The sequence below is a fragment of the Phyllobates terribilis genome, unplaced genomic scaffold, assembly GCF_046119375.1.
Source record: "Phyllobates terribilis strain yellow unplaced genomic scaffold, ASM4611937v1 Scaffold_10__3_contigs__length_209671492, whole genome shotgun sequence".
Classification (NCBI taxonomy): Eukaryota; Metazoa; Chordata; class Amphibia; order Anura; family Dendrobatidae; genus Phyllobates; species Phyllobates terribilis.
Window position 1 is genome coordinate 98,430,657 of NW_027362770.1, and position 22,104 is coordinate 98,452,760.

The 22,104-nt window shown below is 40.8% G+C and overlaps 1 protein-coding gene across 17 annotated transcripts in view; it reads left to right on the plus strand.

Annotated features, from left to right (window-relative positions):
* The window catches only part of LOC141164433 (protocadherin alpha-C2-like), a 608,374-nt gene that overhangs the window by 266,852 nt on the left and 319,418 nt on the right, over positions 1-22,104 (plus strand). For 2 of the 17 annotated variants that reach the window (XM_073649663.1, XM_073649665.1), the window contains exon 1: positions 2,827-5,003. The exons of the other annotated variants lie outside the window; for them this stretch is intronic. In XM_073649663.1, the coding sequence (XP_073505764.1) occupies positions 2,838-5,003 (2,166 nt within the window). In that variant the 5' untranslated portion in view covers positions 2,827-2,837. Of the gene's footprint in view, positions 1-2,826; positions 5,004-22,104 lie in introns of those variants that run through there. 17 annotated transcript variants of the gene reach the window in all.

The window sequence follows — 22,104 nt, forward strand, 5'->3', positions numbered from 1 at the left end:
TATAATGAATATTCAGAGATAATTATAATATGTTACACATGCCCTATATGGTTTTGCACAGTCCTTCACCAGCCATAGTGGATATTGTATGAAAGTGCAGGATTAGGGACATTGTTCATACCTAGGTCAGATGGAGTCCTGTAGAGAGCATGGTGCTCACCACTGAACAATAGCTCTTGTCCCTGGGCCTACTGAATAATACTTATGGCATAATTAAGAACAAACGCAGCATTGTATCATCCCTGATTTGAGAACATAATGAAATTAGCAAGTAAATAAGTAATTACATGATTATGAAAGAAAATTAATTTTAAAAATTGTGTTGGGCCTAACAGGCTATATGTATTTTGTTGTTTAAAAATGTTTTATAATATTTGGATCCCCAAGTATCTGGAACATAAGGATGTATGATGACGCAGCTTACCATTAACCAACATCATTTTTAAAAAGAGGACACTATAAATTCTAGACTAATTATTTGGTTGAACTTTTAAATTAGATACTTGGACAGTCTGTATTTAAAGTCTAACTGCACTTAAAGAGGTGGTCCACTTCAATGTATAATGCACCCATCGATTTAAACCTTTTAAATAAGTATTTTTTAAAAATACAGTACCTTATGTTGCCATATGTGCCTGTGAGCAGTGCTATCGCTGCTTGATCAGTCATTATCGCGTGACCCCCGACTCCTGCCGCCACTAACATCCACTGATGTCACATCAACTTCTGGACTCCCTTGCATCACCGAGGAGTGACCCAGTATCATGTACTATCCCTCAATGACTGGGCTGTGGGCGGTGTTTCACCGCACATCACAGCCGTATCTAGAGCACACTGTAGAAGCTTCCCCTCTCTCCTTTGCTTTCATTGGCTGCATACTGGGCTGAGACATGCGGTGGAACACCGCCCACAGCTCAGTCACTCAAGGGGACTGCGTGAGATTGGGTCACGCCTCGGTGATGCAAGGGAATCTGGATTGTGACATCACTGGATGTCAATAGCGGCTGCAGTCAGGGTCACTTGATAGGGACTAAGCGAGCAGTGATAGCGCCGCTCACAGACACATACAACAACATAAGATATTTACAAAAATACTTATTTAAAAGGTTTAAATTGATGGGCGCATTATATAATGTAGGTGAGGAGACTTTTATAGCCGCAATTCTCCTCTGGGAAATATGCAAATCTGTTGTTGAAAATAGTTTCCATTTAAATCTGATTAAAAAAACTCTTCATGTGTATGTAATTTAGCAATCTACTGACAGCAATCCAAGAATGTTAAAAAACTGGAAATACTCAACATAAAAAAGTCCAAGATACCTTAAGTGTGTTTTCTAGTTTCCCAGGCACAGTTTGTTAAGAAAAAATATCCCTTACTCACCCTCCTGAGGTCCATTGCTGAATCCATTGTCTTTTATTGTCTGTCTGCAATGCTGCAGTTAAAAAGTGAGCTTAATCGCTCTGCTCAAGTAGATGGCATGAGTTGCTCAAGCCTCTGAGCTCACTAATTGGTTGCAGTCCTGGCAATGTGATGTGCAGTGGTAAAAGCTCACTTCTAGACCGGTGGAGGGTGAGTAAAGCCAGGAAACCCTTTTAAGAGCAGGTGTACCCCACAGTATTTTCTCTCATCTGATAAAATTGGGCCGATAATGCAAATCACACTCTGATTAGAGTTTGATAACAGTGTGATCCGATTTTCTCAGATGAGGAGAAGATGGAGAAAAAAATGTCTCCATCTTCTCCATTCTGTCAGTCCATGAAAATCCGACTTCACTTGGATGTCATCTGAATGTGGTTCGACTTTTTCCATGTGCTCCTTGACTTACATGGCTGAGTGCAGTCCGAATATCAGATCCAACTTGGACACGCTGTGATTTATTCCTCGGACGTGTGCACGATCCCACAGCATAACAATGGCCCAAGTGAGATCCGATGTTTTGCAGGATCGCACTCGGACAGAAAATACGGTTATGTGCAAGAGCCCTAATAAATATACTCCATCTTGGTTAGGCATTGCAGGAAATATCTCAGGGCAAGGGAAACTATTAATTATTAACAACTAGTGTACAACATTATTGGAAGTTTTTTTAATCTTTTTTAAAACATATTTTTTTGTCAATAAACAAAACATTGTTCTGTTGAAAAACATTGTAGAAAAAACATTATACTTTTATTATGTTTTACTTTTACAAGATGAAAGTTTAAGGGAACGTAAAGACGTAAGACGTGGTTATTGCTGGTTTACTTTTTAGGAACTGCAATAAATTCTTTTATACTTAATACAATTGTTAGCCAATAAAGCATAGCTGAGACAAACATGAAATATGTGACATCAAAGTCATTGATTTTGGTTAATGCAATTGCATTTTTATTTAACATACATGGAAGTTAAATTGCAACTATTTTTTTTTTAAAAAAATGGTGCTTACATGTAATTGGAGCTAGTTGAATTATCAAGGTTTAGCACTAGATGTCACTCCACACCAACGTTTGGCAATGATGCACAAATCCCTTTCTCCGTTATTAGTTCTGAATGCCTGGCTTGGAGGATTTCAGCCATGATTGGTTTTCTTCATATTGTGGATCCCTATGCAATGTCAATGCCTTATTGACAGGGAAATTGCCTTGTTCATCCTTCACAAATTAAAGAAATGCTAAATCAAATACAGGATTATCAAGCAAGAAGCAGGTTGGTCTATTTCTTATTACTGCACATGTCATGGGATGTGGTCCTGAGTCAGCTGCATTATATCATCCCTGAGGAATCCAAGCATGGCACCTTTGTCGGGAGAATTGCTCAGGATCTTGGACTGGATATAGGTGAGATTAATTCCAGAATGTTACATATTGTCTCTAGAGATGAGAAGGAATATTTCCAGGTTAATCTGCAGAATGGAATCTTGTTTGTTAAAGAGACAATAGACAGAGAAGTGCAGTGTCCATTTAAACCCTTCTGTATAATTCCTCTGCAGGTTATTGTAGATAAGCCTGTGCAGATGTATCGTGTGGATGTAGAAATAGAAGATATCAATGACAATAGTCCAGTTTTCCCCTTGGGAGTGTTGAATCTTGTGATATCAGAGCTCAGACCTGCAGGATCTCGGTTTCTTCTAGAGGCAGCAGTTGATCCAGATATTGGAACAAATTCTGTTATAAACTATGAGCTCAGTGCAAGTGATTATTTTGCTTTAGATTTTCAGAAATATATGAATCAAATCAGATCAGTGGAACTTGTATTGAAGAAACCTTTAGACAGAGAAAAACAGTCTTTTCACAATCTTACACTTACAGCTTATGATGGAGGCAAACCAAGACTCAGTGGAACAACTAATGTTGTGATCACTGTGGAAGATGTTAATGATAATGCCCCTTCTTTTTATCAGCCGTTTTACCAATGTATTGTCACTGAAAATGCAATTCTAGGGAGTTTAGTCATCAAGTTGAACGCCACTGATTTAGACCAGGGAAAGAATGGAGAAATAATATATGAATTTGGAAAGCAGGTGACGGAAGAAATTAGCAACATTTTTACTTTAAACAAAGACACGGGGGAAATACAAGTAAAAGGTGAAGTGGACTTTGAAACTGTTGCAATGTATGAAATTCAAGTTGATGCTGTTGATAATGGAGATCACCCAATGGTTGGACATTGTAAAGTTCTAGTGACTGTTGTTGATGTCAATGACAACCCTCCTGAGATGACTATAACATCACTATCTGTTCCGATTCCAGAGAACTCTCCTCAAGGTACAACTGTAGCAATAATCAGCATCCATGACAAAGATTCTGGATTAAATGGTAAAGTAAACTGTTATATTTTAGAGAAAACACCCTTCAAAATCAACCCTGCATTTATGTCAGATTTTTCCCTCACGGTGAATGGACAACTGGACAGAGAGACAAAATCTCAATATACCGTTGTCATTACTGCAAAAGATGAAGGCCTTCCACCGCTTTCTGTATCAACAACCCTTATAATTGATATCAGTGATGTAAATGACAGTGCTCCTCAATTTCAACAATCATATGATACAATATTTATCAAGGAAAACAATCCCCCAGGTTCTCTTGCCTATACAGCATCAGCCTTTGACCCAGATGTTGGCCAAAATTCCTTCATCACATATTCGATTAGTGACAACACCATTGATGGCATTTCCATATCTTCTTACATCTCCATTAATCCTGAGAATGGGAAGGTTTTTGCTTTAGTGTCATTTGATCATGAACAAATTACATATTTCCAGTGCCATGTAAAAGCCACTGATGCTGGTCTACCTCCGCTAAGCTCTAATCTGACACTAAATATTTTTATTGAAGATATTAACGACAATGCCCCTACCTTTGCTCCATTTCATGCATCAGCAGTAGTCAAAACTCCAAGGTCTGCCCAGCCTGGATACCTAGTAACGAAAGTGAGAGCAATTGATCCTGATTCTGGTTATAATGCTTTGATGTCTTATCATTTTAGGGATTTATTAGGCAAAATACCATTTACCATTTCTCACCAAACTGGGGACATAAGTTTAAAACGGCAATTTATGGATACAGATAATGATGAATACAGATTAGTTGTGGTGGCTCAGGACCATGGAGAACCAACTATGACTGCAATAGCACAAGTTATCATCTCCTTGGTGGACTCTGAAGAGGAGATAAAGCTTGACAACTATGAATCAAGAGGCAATATTGAAGAAATGCCTGATGCAAATGTTTATTTGGTTACAGCCATCTGCATAATTTCAAGCATTTTTCTTATTACTTTGATTGTGTTCACTGTTTTAAAATGGCAAAAATACCGAGATGAGGTCAATGATCTGAAAGAAAGCTACAAAATCTGCTCCAACACTGGAGGGAGCTGGATGTATTCACAACAAACTCAATACAGAGTATGCTCAAACTCTCAACAAGCAAAGAATGATTTGATCATGTTCACTCCAAACTTCTCTCAATCACCAGGAACTGAACATTTTGGGAGTCATCAAGGCGTCATCTTAAATCAGGTGAGAAAATTCCCCAAAATAATTTCTCTTCTACAATTAGCAAATAGCATGCAAGGAGTTGTTATTAAAATGTAATAATTTTCCTTATACTCCAGATGAAAAGTTTGCATGTCCTATGTTTATTAAAGGAAAACTAACTAGGAGACAAACTCTAAGGGCTCGTTCCATATGAGGGATAAACTCTAAAGGCTCGTTCCATATGAGGAACAACTCTAAGGGCTCGTTCCAAACTCTAAGAGCTCGTACCACATGATTCGAAAGCTTGCTGACTAAGTTGAAACCAGAGAGCACACTGACCAATGTAAATCAATAGGGCCTTTCAAATGACAGTTATTTCATATGGACAATCGAAGCAGCACTATTTTCTTCTGAGTATCAGATGAAAATCACCTATAGGCTGTGTGCCCACTATGCGTTTTTTAAGCGCTTCCGCAGTGGCAATTCCGCTGCAGAAACGCTTAAAAAACGCTTGGTAGAAGGTCTGCCATGTTCCCCAATGATAATCCGCATGTGCTGTGCACATGCTGCGGAAATTTCCGCTGTGGATTATCATTTCGGGAAAAATACGCAGCACTACCAATTATTTTGCGGAAACGCAGCGTTTTTGACGCCATTGACTTGCATTGGAAAGCATGGAATCCGCATCACTGCATCTGTACATGCGGAATCCATGAGTTTCAATGTGCGGATGGTACCCGGGTTTGGAGAAGAGGAGACTCTCCTTCGGATCCGGGTACCATAGAACCTGTATAAAAAAGAATAAAATAAAAAAAAATATTATACTTACCTTCTGATGGCCCCCGGTGTGCTTGTCTTGGCTTGCCAGCAGCTCGCGATGGACTGAAGGACCTGCGCTGACGTAATTTAGTCATGTGACGGGTCACAAGACCGCTGACGTCGGCAGGTCCTTAAATCTACCGCGAGCTGCCGGCAAGCAGAGACAAGGACACCGGGGGCCATCAGAAGGTAAGTATATATTTATTTTTTCTTTTTTACCATTCTTTAGGGTCACACTATATAAATCCATGCCGGTTGCATGGATTTATATACTGTGACCAAGTTGTCAAGCACTTTCCAAGTGATGCTAAAATCCCTTGGAGAGCGCTTGACAACCCGCATGCGGAAATGCATGTGAAGAAGGCTTCACATCCGCATGTCCCTGGCAGGAAAAATGCATGTACAATCCGCATGCGTTTTTTCTGCCAGGGAGATGCAGAAACGCTCAGGAAAAAATCCGGAGCATTTCTGCATCGTGGGTACATAGCCATACAAGTCTATCGGTGCGCAAAATTTTTTTTTAATCCCCTATGGATCATCTGTGTGGCATCTGATTTTACAGATACATTTCCATTATTAACCTAGAAAACTGAATTTTATCATTTAAATTTTAAAATGTTGATGTATAAAAACAGATGCCACACCGATGTCATACAGACGTTAACTATGGGCATACGGACAAATGACAATATGAATGAAAATTCTTCTTACGCTCACCTAACACAAAGTTAACCGCCAGCAGTGTAGCACAGTTCCTTTGGACCTAACCAGCAGAATTAATTGTTAGGACCACCATAGTTCTTTACAGAACTTGTACAGTTCTAATTTTAATTGCATGATTAACTTTATTATCAATGCACACACAGGAAATATTACCAATAAGGTCTAATATGTTATATATAAACCCCAGTGTGAAGTGATTGTCTCCAAGGTCAACACTGTTGTACTGTATTAGGAGAAAATTATTGTTTCAGTTCTTATGATCAATAAAACATTCTCTGGTCCTCTATTGGGCCAGTCCAAGCCTAATTGCTAATCCTTCCTTAAAGGGAATCTGTCAGCAGGTTTTTGCTATGTAATCTGAAGACAGCAGAAGATAGGGGCTGAGACACAGATTTCAAGGATGTGTTAAGTGGATGTGAGTTGTTGTTTACTTAAAATGAGGGTGTTATTCCTGGGGATTATCACTGCCAGACTGGTGCTCATGTGAGCATTGGTCCGACTCCACCCCCTCCTCTGATAAGCAGCTCACTGTCAATATACAATATACGCAGAAAGCTGTGATGTAGGTAGGGTTAGCATTCTCAGCTCTGCTTCATGATACATCTAGATTTTGTCACAACTGCTGCACCAAGTAAATTAAATGATAGATTGTTTGAATCAAGGTCTCTGCCCCTACATCATGCTGGTCTCAAAGACCTGCTGATAGATTCCCTTTAAAGAATGAATCAGTAAATTAATAGAAAACTTATAATTCAGTGCTGATCCCTGCCATTATCCTCCTTCTTGTAACGTCAATATTAGACTATGCAAAATTATCTGTGGTACCCAATAACAGTAATAATGCAGGATGTTCACATGCTTCTAACGGCCAGCATTGCCACCTACTGCTTATGTGATATAGTAGAGATGAGCGGATTGATCCACGGAGGATCGATTTCAAGAAAAATTTTCTGAAATTTGCTGTTTTATGCCAATTCAAATTATTTGAGATTTGACTTGCTGTTTGCAAAAAAAACCTTGCACTGCACCATTTCCCACATTGCTAAAGCATCACAGAATGGGCTAAAATAATTTTGAATTAACGCGCAGGCTTCGTCTTAATGCTCTGCCACTATGACATCTTAGAGATTATCATACCTTGTGTACCTGGGCCATCACTGATTAGCCACTCCGAGTGGCGCACAGTTTGAATGGCAGACTTGTTTTCAATCTCCAGTGTCACTGGGTAAGTCTCTCTCTCCTGTAAAGTGCAAGTTCTTATGGTCAGCGGGGTCCTCTCTCTCCTGTAGAGTGTAAGCTCTTATGGTCAGCGGGGTCCTATCTCTCTACTATAGTATGTAAGCCTTTATGGTCAGCAGGGTCGTTTCACTTCTGTAAATTGTAAGCTCTTATGGTCAGTGAGGTCCTCTCTCTCCTGTAGAGTGTAAGCTTTTATCGCCAGTGGGGTCCTCTCTCTCTCTCCTGTAGCGTGTAAGCTCTTATGGTCAGTGGGGTCCTCTCTCTGTCCTGTAGCATTTAAGCTTTTATGGTGAGTGGGGTCCTCTCTCTCCTGTAGCATGTAAGCTCTTATGGTCAGTGGGGTCCTCTCTCTCTCCTTTAGCATTTAAGCTTTTATGGTCAGTGGGATCCTCTCTCCTGTAGCGTGCAAGCTCTTATGGTCAGTGGGGTCCTCTCTCTCTCCTGTAGCATTTAAGCTTTTATGGTCAGTGGGGTCCTCTCTCATTCCTGTAACATATAAGCTCTTGTGGTCAGTGGGGTCCTCTCTTTCTCTAATGTAGCGTTTAAGCTTTTATGGTCAGTGGGGTCCTCTCTCTCTCTCCTTCAGCAGTTGACGAATTTAAATTTCAAAAGATCCGCTCATCTATATTATCTAGTAGTAGCAGTAGCACTCCAGCAGAGGCACTCTGAATACTGTATATTTAAGTAGGTGTTAAGCAAACTGCACAAATAGAAAATAACTTCTAAGATTTCCTAAAGTATTCTATTTGAATTACTCATTTATCAAAACAAAAATATATATTTTTATAGTTTTTAAATAAATTTCAGTATACAAGTGTTGCTAAAAATATAACTAATTGGCCAGTATGAGATAAAAAGATCTATGTATGTATGTATGTATCTATCTATCTATTTATCTATCTATCTATCTATCTATCTATCTATCTATCTATCTATCTATCTTTGTTTACTTTATTTATTCATCTTTGCTAAATTGATTTAGAGATGGGGTATCTAATCTCGAGGGATGTGAAGTCTGACAAATGCATTTAAATGTACAAATTGTTTCCATAACAACCAGTGTGTATAAAATAACTTTGTAAGAGGGTAAATGGGGTCATCTCTTATTAAATGGGTAACTTCGCTGGGTTCCAGCTCCATAAATTGTGTATTTCCAACTTCCATGGGATATGACAACAGCTGATCGCTGTGGGTGTCAGTTGCTGGATAGGCCAACAATACATTATGGACAATCCTTTTAACGCCTTTACCCCCGAAGGTGGTTTGCACGTTAAAGACCAGGCCAATTTTTACAGTTCTGACCAGTGTCACTTTATGAGGTAATAACTCTGGAACGCTTCAATGGATCCCGGTGATTCTGAGACTGTTTTTTCATGACATATTGTACTTCACTATAGTGGTAAAATTTCTTCGATATGACTTGCATTTATTTGTGAAAAAATTGGAAATTTGGCAAAAATTTAGAAAATTTGTAATTTTCAAACTTTGAATTTTCATGCAGTTAAATCAGAGCAATATGTCATACAAAATAGTTAATAAATAACATTTACCACATGTCTACTTTACATCAGCACAAATTTGGAACCAAAATATGTTTTTTTCAGGAAATTATAAGGGTTAAAAGTTGACCAGCGATTTATTTTTTCAACAAAATTTACAAAACCATTTTTTTAGGAACCACATCACATTTGAAGCAACTTTGAGGGGCCTTTATGACAGAAAATACCCAAAAGTGACACCATTCTAAAAACTCCACCATTTTATTAAACCTTCAGGTGTTTCACAGGAATTTTTGGAATGTGGAAGAAAAATATGAACATTTAACTTTTTTCACTAAAAATGTTACTTTAGACTTCATTTTTTTTATTTTTGCAATGGTGACAGGAAAAAAAGGACACCAAAATTTGTTATGCAATTTATCCTGAGCATGCCAATATCCCATATGTGGGGGAAAACCACTGTTTGGGCGCACGGCAGGACTCGGAACGGAAGGAATGCCATTTGACTTTTTTAATGTAAAATTTGCTTGAATAATTAGCGGACGCCAGGTTGCATTTGGGGAGCCCCTGATGTGCATAAACAGTGGAAACCCCCCCCAAATGACACCAATTTGGAAACTAGACCCCTCAGGGAACTTATATAGATGTGTGGTGAGCACCTTGAACCCCAAAGTGCTTCACATAAGTTTATAACATTGAGCCGTAAAAATAAAATGTTCACATTTTTCCCACAAAAATGTTTTTCAGCCTCCAATTTTGCATTTTCATAAGGGTAACAGGAGACATTTTACCATACCATTTGTTGTGCAATTTCTACTGAGTAAGCCAATACCCCATATGTTGGAGAAAACCACTGTTTGGGTACACGGCAGGGTTCGGAAAGGAAGGAGTGCCATTTGACTTTTTGATTGTAAAATTTGCTTGAATAATTAGCGGATGTCATGTTGCATTTGGGGAGCCCCTGATGTGCCTAAACAGTGGAAACCCCCCCACAAGTGAAACTATTTTAGAAACTAAACACCTCAGGAATCTTATCCAGATGTGTGGTGAGCTCCTGAACCCCCAGGTGCTTCGCAGAAGTTTATAACATAGAGCAGTGAAAATAAAAAAATCAAACTTTTTCCACAAAAATGATATTTTAGCCCCAAATTTTTTATTTTCACAAGGATAAGAGAAGAAAATGGAAAAAAAAACTGTTGTGCAATTTCTCCTGAGTACGCCAATACCCCATATGTGGGAAAAATGCACCGTTTGGGCGCACGGCAGGGTTTAGAAGGGAAGGAGCACTGTGTGACTTTTTGAACGCAAAATTGACTGGAATCAAGAGGAAACGCCATGTCTCGTTTGGAGAGCCTCTGATGCGCCTAAATAGTGGAAAACCCCCACAAGTGACCCTATTTTGGAAACTAAACCCCTCAAGGATTTTATCAAGGGGTATAGTGAACATTTTGAAGGCAGAGGAGCAACACAGAATTTGATAACATTAGGTCATCATATTGAATAAGTTGTCATTAGTCTTGAGCGCAAGTGCTCGCTTCTTGAGTTTGCATCGGGTACTCGGGTATGCATCATACATCGCGGGTGCTCGAGTGACATGCTCGAGTCCCCGCCCCGCATTTTTCACGGTTGTTAGACACCCACAAAAAAGCATGCAGGGATCGATTATGCATGGCAGGCAATTCCTGCAAGGTTTTTTTGGCCGCGAAGCATATGGGGCAGAGCCTCGAGCATGTCACTCGAGAACCCATGATACTCGATGCATACCCAAGCACCCGATGCAATATCAAGTAGCAAGCATTTGTGCTCAACATTAGTTGCCATATTGTCATCATTTTTTTTTTACTTTAGGAAAATCCCAACCCCAACACAACCCTAACCCTAGCACAACCCTAACCCTAGCAAACCCTAACCCTAGCACAACCCTAACCCTAGCACAATCCAAAACCTAGCATAACCCTAACCCTAGTGCAACCCTAACCTTAGCACAACCCTAACCCTAGCACAACCCTAACCCTAACACTCGCACAACCCTAACCCAACCCTAACCCTAGCACAACCCTAACCCTAGTGCAACCCTAACCATAGCACAACCCTAACCCTAGCACAACCATAGCCCTAGCACAACCCTACCCCTAACACAACCCTAACCCTAGCACAACCCTAATGCTAGAGTTTATTTTTTACGCCTTTCCTTGTGCGGTGTAAGTGATTAGACAACTTTATTCTTCGGGGTGGTGCGATTACTGCGATACCAGATTCATAACGGGTTTTTATAATTGACAGTTGTCACACACTAAAAACCCCTATTTTTTGCAAAGACTAGTTTTTGCATCACCATATTTTGAGAGCTATAATTTTTCCAGATTTCGGCCGACAGAGTCATGTGATGCCTTGTTTTTTTGCGGGACAAGTTGACGTTTTTATTGGTACCATTTTCGGGCATGTGACATTTTTTGATCGTTTTCTATTCCGATTTTTGGGATGCAGAATAAACAAAAATCAACAATTCAGGAATTGTTTTTTTGTTTTTTTTTATGCCGTTCCGCGTGTGGTAAAATTGATAAGGCAGCATTATTCTTCGGGTCAGTAGGTTTACAGCGCTACCACATTTGTATTATTTTTATGTTTTGGCGCTTTTACACAATAAAAACAATTTTATTGAAAAAATAATTTTTTTGTATCGCTTTATTCTGAGAGCTATAACTTTTTTGCAGGACAAGATGACGTTTTCAGCAGTATCATTTTTATTTACATTCGTCTTTTTGATCGCATTTTATTCCATTTTTTGTTTGGCCATATGATGATAAAGCATAGTTTTTTGCTTAATATTTTATTTACTTTTTTTACCGTGTTCACTAAAGGAGTTAACTAGTGGGACAGTTTTATAGATCAGGTCGTTCTGGACGCGGCAATACCAAATATGTTTACTTTTATTAGTTTGTTTTTTTATTTTTTATAATAATATTTATTTATGGGTACAATTTATCTTTATGGATTATTTTTTTCATTTTTTTAAATATTTTTACTTTTTTTTAAATATTTTTTCGCTTTCTAATACTTTTTTTTACTTTTACATTTTGTCCCACTATGGGACTTTCATTTTTTGCAGACTGATCACTTGCATAGCATAGAAATGCAGCAGCATTTGCATGCTATGTTGCATGTTAGTGCTGCACACTCAGAAGTTACTTTGATCGTGCACTGCGCATGATCAAAGTAACTTCCTGCTACCTGGTGACCCGGATGTCATCATGACGACATCAGGTCTTCATGACAACTACCGGGACCCGGTACAGACAGCGCAGGACGCCGGAGACAACGTAAGTAAGCCGCGCTTACCTTCCCTTGCTCCCAGAATGCTGCGATTGACTTCGATCGCAACATTTTGGGGGTTAATGTGCTGGGAGCAGTGCTTAACCACTCATGGCACATAGCACCGGGTGTCAACTGTGAGAATCAGCTGACACCCGGCTGCCATGACCCCACACCGATTGTGTGGTGGTACAATCGCAGTGCGCATAATAGTACGTGCTTGGTCCAATAGGCGCAGGGCACAGGGACATACTATTACTGAGCACGTCAGAAAGGGGTTAAGCAACAGTGGTTGGCCACTGTTTGTTTAATTTCAGTCAGCAAAATTAGCTACTTATTAATTAAAGGATAGTTTGTCAAATAAATTACAAGATGCTGAAAATTGCCTCTGTCTGTATATAGTGCATTAATTGTACAGAGCCAAGTCAAAAGCTGGTGGCTCAGAGATTCAGATCAAATCAAATCAGCATGAATAGATAGTGCCCCAAAGACTTCAACCCATTTCAAGCTGTTTAACACAATATATTATTTGTAATGTCAATGTGATACTAATATATCAATAGCCAGTTTAATAACTCACTGAATTTTCAGACTTTGTATGCTGTTTAAAAAAAAACTGTCCAAAAAATTATGCTTTTTGGGGGGAAGATGCCTGCCAGTGTTTAATACATGTACAGTTATGCAGAAGAAGCAATGGCTCTTTAACAAATGGTCCAATAATCTCGTTTTTTGGGGAATATGAAAATGGGAATGATTATGTAATTCTATAATTTTCGTGATCGAATACCCTACATGCAAAAACTATAAAAAGCTATAATTTTGAAATCATGTTCTCAATTAATATTAGTCAAGAAATTACACGTGTTTCTGATTGGTCTTATATATTCTAATACATGATTAATTAATATATTTGCTGAATCAATTTTATTAAATAAAAGGCCTTGTTATGATCTTATTAATTAATGGGTATTGTATTCTCCTACTGAAAAAATTTACATCCTGGCACATGTGCTCTTGATTTTTGAGACCCTACGAGTGTCCACAGACTAGCGTATGCGCGCCAGTACCATGTGGAAATTTGAACACTGGAATTTTTAGCTGTAATGCACCTACGCTTACTAACCAAAGGTCAGCACGCCTTCCTACTGTTTACTTGTCAGGTGTCGAGGTGGGATTTGGAACACATGTAGTGCAAAATTAAAATGCCATGTGAGGCTTTAAAAGTCTCTGTGCATCTACAGCGAGTGAACTAAGTATTGAACATGTCAACAATTTTCTAAGTAAACATATAGTATTTCTCAGTGCTATTGACTAGAGTTGAGCCACCCCCGTAGTGTTCGGGTTCGGTTTGGTTCGTCGAACACCGGTATGTTCGCCGAACTGTTCGTCGAACACCGTTAAAACCAATGGCAGGCAAACAAAAACACATAGAAACACATAGAAAACACCTTCAAAGGTGTCCAAAAGCTGACAAACTGCTCAGAAGACATAACTAACACATGGAAAAGTGACAAGTACATATAGTCATGCGAAAAGAAAAGAGGTGGAGGAGTAAAAGGAGGAGGAGACACAGATATAGGCATGTCATGCCCTTCTAAAATCAAGTAAGGCTGGAGTAAAAATCTAAAATCAGCCTACCAACACCCAGACGTCGTGACAAGAAAATTAAAAAAAGAAATATCTTTAGGTAGAATGGCGGTTCCATTCAGAGCACTTTTCTTACAAGACGTAGTGGTATCCCCTTTGTGAGTTGTGCCAAAAACGGAACCCAATACATTCGGACTAATCCACCATTTGTCATATCCAAGGGGCAGGTCAGTAAACGACAACATCGATGCGGAACCAAGTACAGTAGTATATACTGTACATCCTTTGACAAGGCAATCAGGCGGATCAAGAAGTTGGGAAGGGTCACCCTAATGGCCAAAACAGACATTGATGCGGCGTTCCGATTACTTACTACCTTGCCTCCAAATAGTGTCCACCTATTGGGCTGCTTCTGGGAACGAGCAAACTATATAGATCGCTGTTTGCCCATGGGGTGGTCCAGATCCTGCTCACTATTTGAGGCGTTTAGTTGCTTCCTCGAATGGGTTGTAATGGACGTTTCTAAGGGGGCACATATTATCCATTACCTCGACAACTTCTTATGCCTGGGCCCAAAAGATTCGCCACAGTGTGAATACATGCGGTAGTCCACCTGTGAGAAGGAGAGAGCTGGAGGGAGAGCGGACACCACAGAGCCGAGGGGTTAGATGGAGAACGGAAGAAGGAAAGAGGGCGAGGGAGGTAAGGGAGTACAGTGGAAGGCTGACCTGAGCTCCCCCACGTTCCTGCTGGGCGGGAAACAGCCCTGGGAAGAAAAGCCGCTTGCGCATCCCTTTGAGGTTACGGGCGCGAGCGGGCAGAGGGACTACGCTGGAGTGCGAAGCCGACACGGCCAGTCCGTTCCTGCCCGTGCGACCTCCGTGTCGCCGGTTTTGTGCCAGAGCCGCGGTGGACCCTGACGGCCAGTCCTCCTCTCCCAATACTGGTGCCTGTCCACTGGTGGGTCGAGCCCCCCACGGTGGAGGCAGGTCTAAGCTCTGTAATTTAAACTGGCTCTGTAATTTAAATGAGTACACTTTAAATCCTTTTACAAGGATCTATTGGAGGGCAAGTCTGATGCCAGCAGCCACGGTAGTTCCAGCTCCAGTAGCGTCCACTAAAGCTGCTGCAGTTAAAAAGCTTTTATAAGGATCGAGGTTTGCGGTCCACCGCAAGGCGTGCTACTGCCGGTTCCAGCCCCTTTGCCTTGGGGTGCCTCCCCGATGCTCTTCACTGAGTGTCCCGGGGGCCCGAAGAATTTCCTTTGAAAAAATTAAGTGTCCAAATCACAGGTGGTGTAGCTTGCTTATCAGCTGGGATACTACGCTGACTAGCAGACACTGCTACTAGGCCCAAAGTATTGCCTGGGCTAGATGCAGTTAAAAATTTGTAATTAGATCTACAGACACTGAAGCTTTGGAGCAGACCTCTGATTCCCAGGCTATAGTATGAGTAAACAGCTCTTCAGACTCAACCATCTGTGTTACCCCAAGCCATAGTGTATGTAGTTTCTTACGGTTAAAAGGGGGGGGGGAGACCCGACCCACCTGGAATTGATGATGCCAACGTCATGTAAAACACAGCAAGGGGACTCCAAAAAGAGTCTCCATTTTTTCCAAAAATTGTGGCACAGACACCACTTAAGTGGCATCAATTGTCCCAGAGTTGGTTAAAATGGTTGGTGAGGTGATTTTCCAAAATCCTCAAGCTTTTAGTCTCCCCAGGATGACACATGTGGGGCAGATGGTGGTTGGCCCGGCCGCTAGGCCTCATTGTAGCACAGTGAGCTTCGCACTGCAATATAAGCTTCATATCCATGTAACGGTTCTTGCATGAAGTACTCAAACTATGGATTTTTTGGCCTCTACTTAGCTTTTGGTGACAAATATTACAGATAACATGAGTTGGGTCATCCTTATCGATCTGAAAAAATGCCCAGGCTATGCAAGGCTTAGAGTCCATGCGACTTGAAGAGCGACCACGACTTGTGGTCAGAGGCAGAGTTGTGGTTGAGGATGCAGTTGTTGACGTGCTTCCAGTACTCCGTCTCTGTGCAGGAAGGCGCAACCTAACCTCGTCATCACTAGCATCCTCCTCCACCTCCTCTGCTGACCTCATCGACTGACTGACTGTGGGTTGACAGTAAGTGGGATCTCCAACCTCGTCATCATCACCCTGTGTGTTTTCACACCCGTTGTCCTCAGAGCCAACCTCTTCCTGCCCTGACCGAAAAGTCAAGTTGTCGCTCCAATCAGGTATTTTAGTCTCATCATCGTCTTCATCATTGTCTCCACCAACAGGAGTTACAGTTTGGGAACGAGGGTCTACATTATGCTCAGAACCTTCCTCATCTGGTCCTGGATCCGACTCATAAAGATTCTGGGCATCAGTGCAGATCATTTCCTCGTCTGGATTAACAGAAGCTCTGGAGCAGACCTCCGTTTCCCAGGCTATAGTATGAGTAAACAGCTCTGCAGACTCAACCATTTGTGTTACCCCATACTCAGACGGGCAGCTGGAGACTTGGGAGCTGTGAGGATGCAAGTGCGATTGGGGTGACACCTCTGAGGACTGGAGTATTTGTGATGTTGAAGTTGAGGTGGAGGAGAGCCCACTTGAAGGAGCACTTGATATCCGTTGAAGCACCTGCTGTTTTTGTGCCTCATCTGGCATTTGTAGCGATGGGCGTGTCCATAAGAAAGGGATCGTATCACATTGTCCACGAAAAGAAGTAGACATCTTAGTTTGGCTGGAGGATGGTCTTTCTTCTGCAGATGTTACTGTTGCTTTAACACCTACCACACGGACACAACCTTTTTTTCCCTTTCCAACACGCCTATTCCCCTTTTCACCAGCAGCAGGCCTTTTGCCACTCATTTTGGTGGTTAACTAATTGACAACTCTGGAGTTGTTTGCACAAAAAACATTGCATGGAAACCGAGCAGAGCTGAGTGGCCAAACTGTGGTACTAGCCCAAGAGGATTGGCTGGGTTAGATGCAGTAAAACAATTTTATTAGATACACAGGAGGTGTAGCTTGGTACAGATAGGCTACTACAATGAGTAACAGACACTGCTACAGGCCCAAATGTATTTACTGGGCTAGATGCAGTAAAAAATTGTTATTAAATACAAATGTGGTGTAGCTTGGTACAGATGGGCTACTACAATGAGTAACAGACACTGCTACAGGCCCAAAAGGTTTTACTTGGCTAGATGCAGTAAAAAATTGTTATTAAATACAAAGGTGGTGTAGCTTGGTACAGATGGGCTACTACAATGAGTAACAGACACTGCTACAGGCCTGAAAAGGATTTACTGGGCTAGATGCAGTGAAAAGTTGTTATTAAATACAAAGGTGGTGCAGCTTGGTACAGATGGGCTACTACAATGAGTAACAGACACTGCTACAGGCCCAAAAGTATTTACTGGGCTAGATGCAGTAAAAATTGTTATTAAATACAAATGTGGTGTAGCTTGGTACAGATGGGCTACTACAATGAGTAACAGACACTGCTACAGGCCCAAAAGGATTTACTGGGCTAGATGCAGTAAAAAATTGTTATTAAATACAAAGGTGGGGTAGGTTGGTACAGATGGGCTACTTCATTGAGTAACAGAAAATGCTACAGGCCCAAAATTATTTACTTGGCTAGATGCAGTAAAAAATTGTTATTAAATACAAAGGTGGTGTAGCTTGGTACAGATGGGCTACTCCACTGTCTACCAGACACTGCTACTATGCCCAAAAGGTTTTCCTTGGCTAGATGCAGTAAAAAGTTGTTATTAAATACACAGGTGGTGTAGCTTGGTACAGATGGGCTACTACAATGAGTAACAGACACTGCTACAGGCCCAAAAGTATTCACTGGGCTAGATGCAGTAAAAAATTGTTATTAAATACAAAGGTGGTGTAGCTTGGTACAGATGGGCTACTACAATGAGTAACAGACACTGCTACAGGCCCAAAAGGATTTACTGGGCTAGTTGCAGTAAAAAAATTGTTATTAAATACAAAGGTGGTATTGCTTGGTACAGATGGGCTACTACAATGAGTAACAGACACTGCTACAGGCCCAAAAGTATTTACTGGGCTTGATGCAGTAAAAAATTGTTATTAAATACAAAGGTGGTGTAGCTTGGTACAGATACGCTACTACAATGAGTAACAGACACTGCTACAGGCCCAAAAGTATTTACTGGGCTAGATGCAGTAAAAAATTGTTATTAAACACAAAGGTGGTGTAGCTTGGCACAAATGGTCTACTCCAATGAGTACCAGACACTGCTACAGGCCCAAAAGGATTTACTGGGCTAGATGCAGTAAAAAATGTTATTAAATACAAAGGTGGTGTAGCTTGGTACAGATGGGCTACTCCACTGACTACCAGACACTGCTACTATGCCCAAAAGGTTTTACTTGGCTAGATGCAGTAAAAAATTGTTATTAAATACAAAGGTGGTGTAGCTTGGTACAGATGGGCTACTACAATGAGTAACAGACACTGTTAAAGGCCCAAAAGGATTTACTGGGCTAGATGCACTAAAAAATTGTTATTAAATACAAAGGTGGTGTAGCTTGGTACAGATGGGATACTACAATGAGTAACAGACACTACTACAGGCCCAAAAGGATTTACTGGGCTAGATGCAGTAAAAAATTGTTATTAAATACAAAGGTGGTGTAGCTTGGTACACATGGTCTACTACAATGAACAACAGACACTGCTACAGGCCCAAAAGTATTTACTAGGCTGGATGCAGTAAAAAAATGTTATTAAATACAAAGGTTGTGTAGCTTGGTACAGATGGGCTACTACAATGAGTAACAGACACTGCTACTATGCCCAAAAGGTTTTACTTGGCTAAATGCAGTAAAAAATTGTTATTAAATACAAAGGTGGTGTAGCTTGGTACAGATGGGCTACTCCACTGACTACCAGACACTGCTACTATGCCCAAAAGGTTTTACTTGGCTAGATGCAGTAAAAAATTGTTATTAAATACACAGGTGGTGTAGCTTGGTACAGATGGGCTACTCCACTGACTACCAGACACTGCTACTATGCCCAAAAGGTTTTACTTGGCTAGATGCAGTAAAAAATTGTTATTAGATACAAAGGTGGTGTAGCTTGGTACAGATGGGCTACTACAATGAGTAACAGACACTGCTACAGGCCCAAAAGTATTCACTGGGCTAGATGCAGCAAAAAATTGTTATTAAATACAAAGGTAGTGTAGCTTGGTACAGATGGACTACTACAATGAGTAACAGACACTGCTACAGGCCCAAAAGGATATACTGGGCTATATGCTGTAAAAAATTGTTATTAAATACAAAGGTGGTGTAGCTCGGTACAGATGGGCTACTCCACTGACTACCAGACACTGCTACTATGCCCAAAAAGTTTGACTTGGCTAGATGCAGTAAAACATAGTTATTAAATACAAAGGTGGTGTAGCTTGGAACAGATGGGCTACTCCAATGAGTAACAGACACTGCTACTATGCCCAAAAGGTTTTACTTGGCTAGTTGCAGTAAAAAATTGGTATTAGATACACAGGTGGTGTAGCTTGCAACACAGATAGGCAACTCCACTGACTAACACACACTGCTAGAGGTCCAAAAGGATTGGCTTAGCTAGATTTAGCCAAATGCTGTGAAAAACACTTGCACAGCACTGGCACAGACCTGCCTGGCAAAAAGTGCTAGGAACTGCTGTAACCTAGCCCTCAAAAGGGCTGCAATTACAACTAATCCCTACTCCCTAAACATATCTGTCTATTTAAGAGCAAATTTGCTTGCAGTTCAAACAGTTGCAAATTATAGCACCCACAGCAGCAGCGGTGCCGTCTAACACTCAGCTGCAGCAGTGAGAAAATGGTGGCGATGGGGAAAATGGCTGGGTCTTATAGGGCAAGGACATGTGACATACACAGCCAATGACACATGCCCTTGCTTGTGTGAAAAAAAGCTCTTCGCTGCGTGTGTGCGCTGCTGATAGGCTGACAGACTGCACCTCCCCACTGTAAATGCGGGAAAGAAAAAAAAAATGGAGATCGGCATTATTTCTGCAGAGATCCATCCCCTGCCCCTCCCCCCGCCCACCTTACACTGAAACTGTCTATTAACGTTGATTAACAGTATTACTGTGAAAAAATTCAGTTACGATTTTGGTGCACGAACAGTTATCGAACATAACCTCGAACAGCCGGATTTTTTGCAAATCATTCGGGTTTGTCGAACGGCTCGAACACCGCCCAAAACAGCTCGAATTTGAGATTGGCGAACAGTTCGAGTCGAACACCGCTCATCTCTACTATTGACATGAAATTATCAATGGGCAAAAATCACACCTGAACAATGCATACCTCTAGTTTCTCCCTACAGGCGTCTTGAAGCTGTCATCGCCAACAAAGGCTTTTGTATGAAGTATTAAATAGATTTCAGTAAGCGTGTTCAATACTTTTTCCCTGTGTTAATTCTCAAGATTACACATAACTTAATTTCTGGACATGTATGGTTTAATTGATTTGCCTTTGTGGATTGGATGGATTGTTACCAACATCTGGTGAGAATTTCATGTCAATAACAGCTTTAGAAATATATATACTTAGAAAATTGGTGACATGTTCAATACTTATTTCACTCGTCGTATGTTTACTGCCAGTTCCCTCTTCCTACTTTAAGAAATTGCAAAATTTGCAGTGAAACCTGTTGTCCACAAACCCTTATTTGTGTTTATAACCAAACAGTAGCTAGTCTAATGCTGTAATAAAGAAGTATTGTAGACACCTTCAAACAGTAACAAATTTAATTTAATTTACTGTACAAGGCGACACAATATGTTAATTACAATAATTGAATGTAGTGTGGTAATATGTGCTTTTGTTGCCTTCAGGCAAATTGTTTTCAGAATTCAAGGGAACACTACTGGGATCATTAATTTTAAAGTGCACCTGTCAGCAGGATTGTGCTCAGTAAACTACATACACTGTCAGGTTAGCATCGTTACACTGATTAAAATGATACCTTGCTTGATGAAATCCATCCTGTAGTTCTTTTATAATCTTTATTTTCATTCCTGAGATAATGATATTCTCGTGCTTAGGGGCGGGCCTTTGGGGAGGGCTTTTATGTGGTGCTTTGCTTATGTATTCAACTGTATGGCTTCTGACAGGTAACTGAGCCTTCAGTGATCTGCCTCCTATTTTAAATACTGCATGTGTAATTGTGGTACAAATCTTGAAATGTACATGCAGCAAAATGGCCCCGCCGCCCGCTCATATGCATTAGCATCTCTCGTTTGCCGAAAGATGCTATTGTTCAAGCGCCACCGCCGGCGCCATATTGCTGCAGCCAAATTTTTTTTCCTCCAGCAAAATGGCACTTGAGTGTGTGGAGTAGCATGTATCGCTTGCCGATAGATGCTACTGCGCAAGTGCCGATAGCGATGCCATTTTGATTGAGGAAAAATAAATTTGCCTGCTATTACACATCCGCGGGCGGCAGGATCCCCTGACCAAGGCATCGCCAAAACGCGCATCAAGGCGCATCATGCAGCACACGGCACCATGGACCACCAGGTAGTTTCACACTTTGGGATTTTTCCCTCCTTCTCTCCCCTACCTTTCATTGTCACTGACATTTGAAGAGAAGTATTAATCCTTGACACAAGGGTAGTGAGGTGGCTTAGGCAGCCTGATGGGATCCACTGATTTGGTCTTTGGATGTTGGAGGCTCATTATCATTTGGTCTCCTCCTTTTACTGGCAATGTGTCTATTCTTCAGATTCAGAGCACCTTCATATATTTGCAATTTTAGCACCATATGCCTGATAATTACGTGCTAGCTGGTAGTTTGAAATTATGTTTCCATGAATTTCATACGTATAATGCACTTTAGATGAATTTGATATGTGAATCACGTTGTTGATACATTTCCTCATAAGACAGGCAATTTAT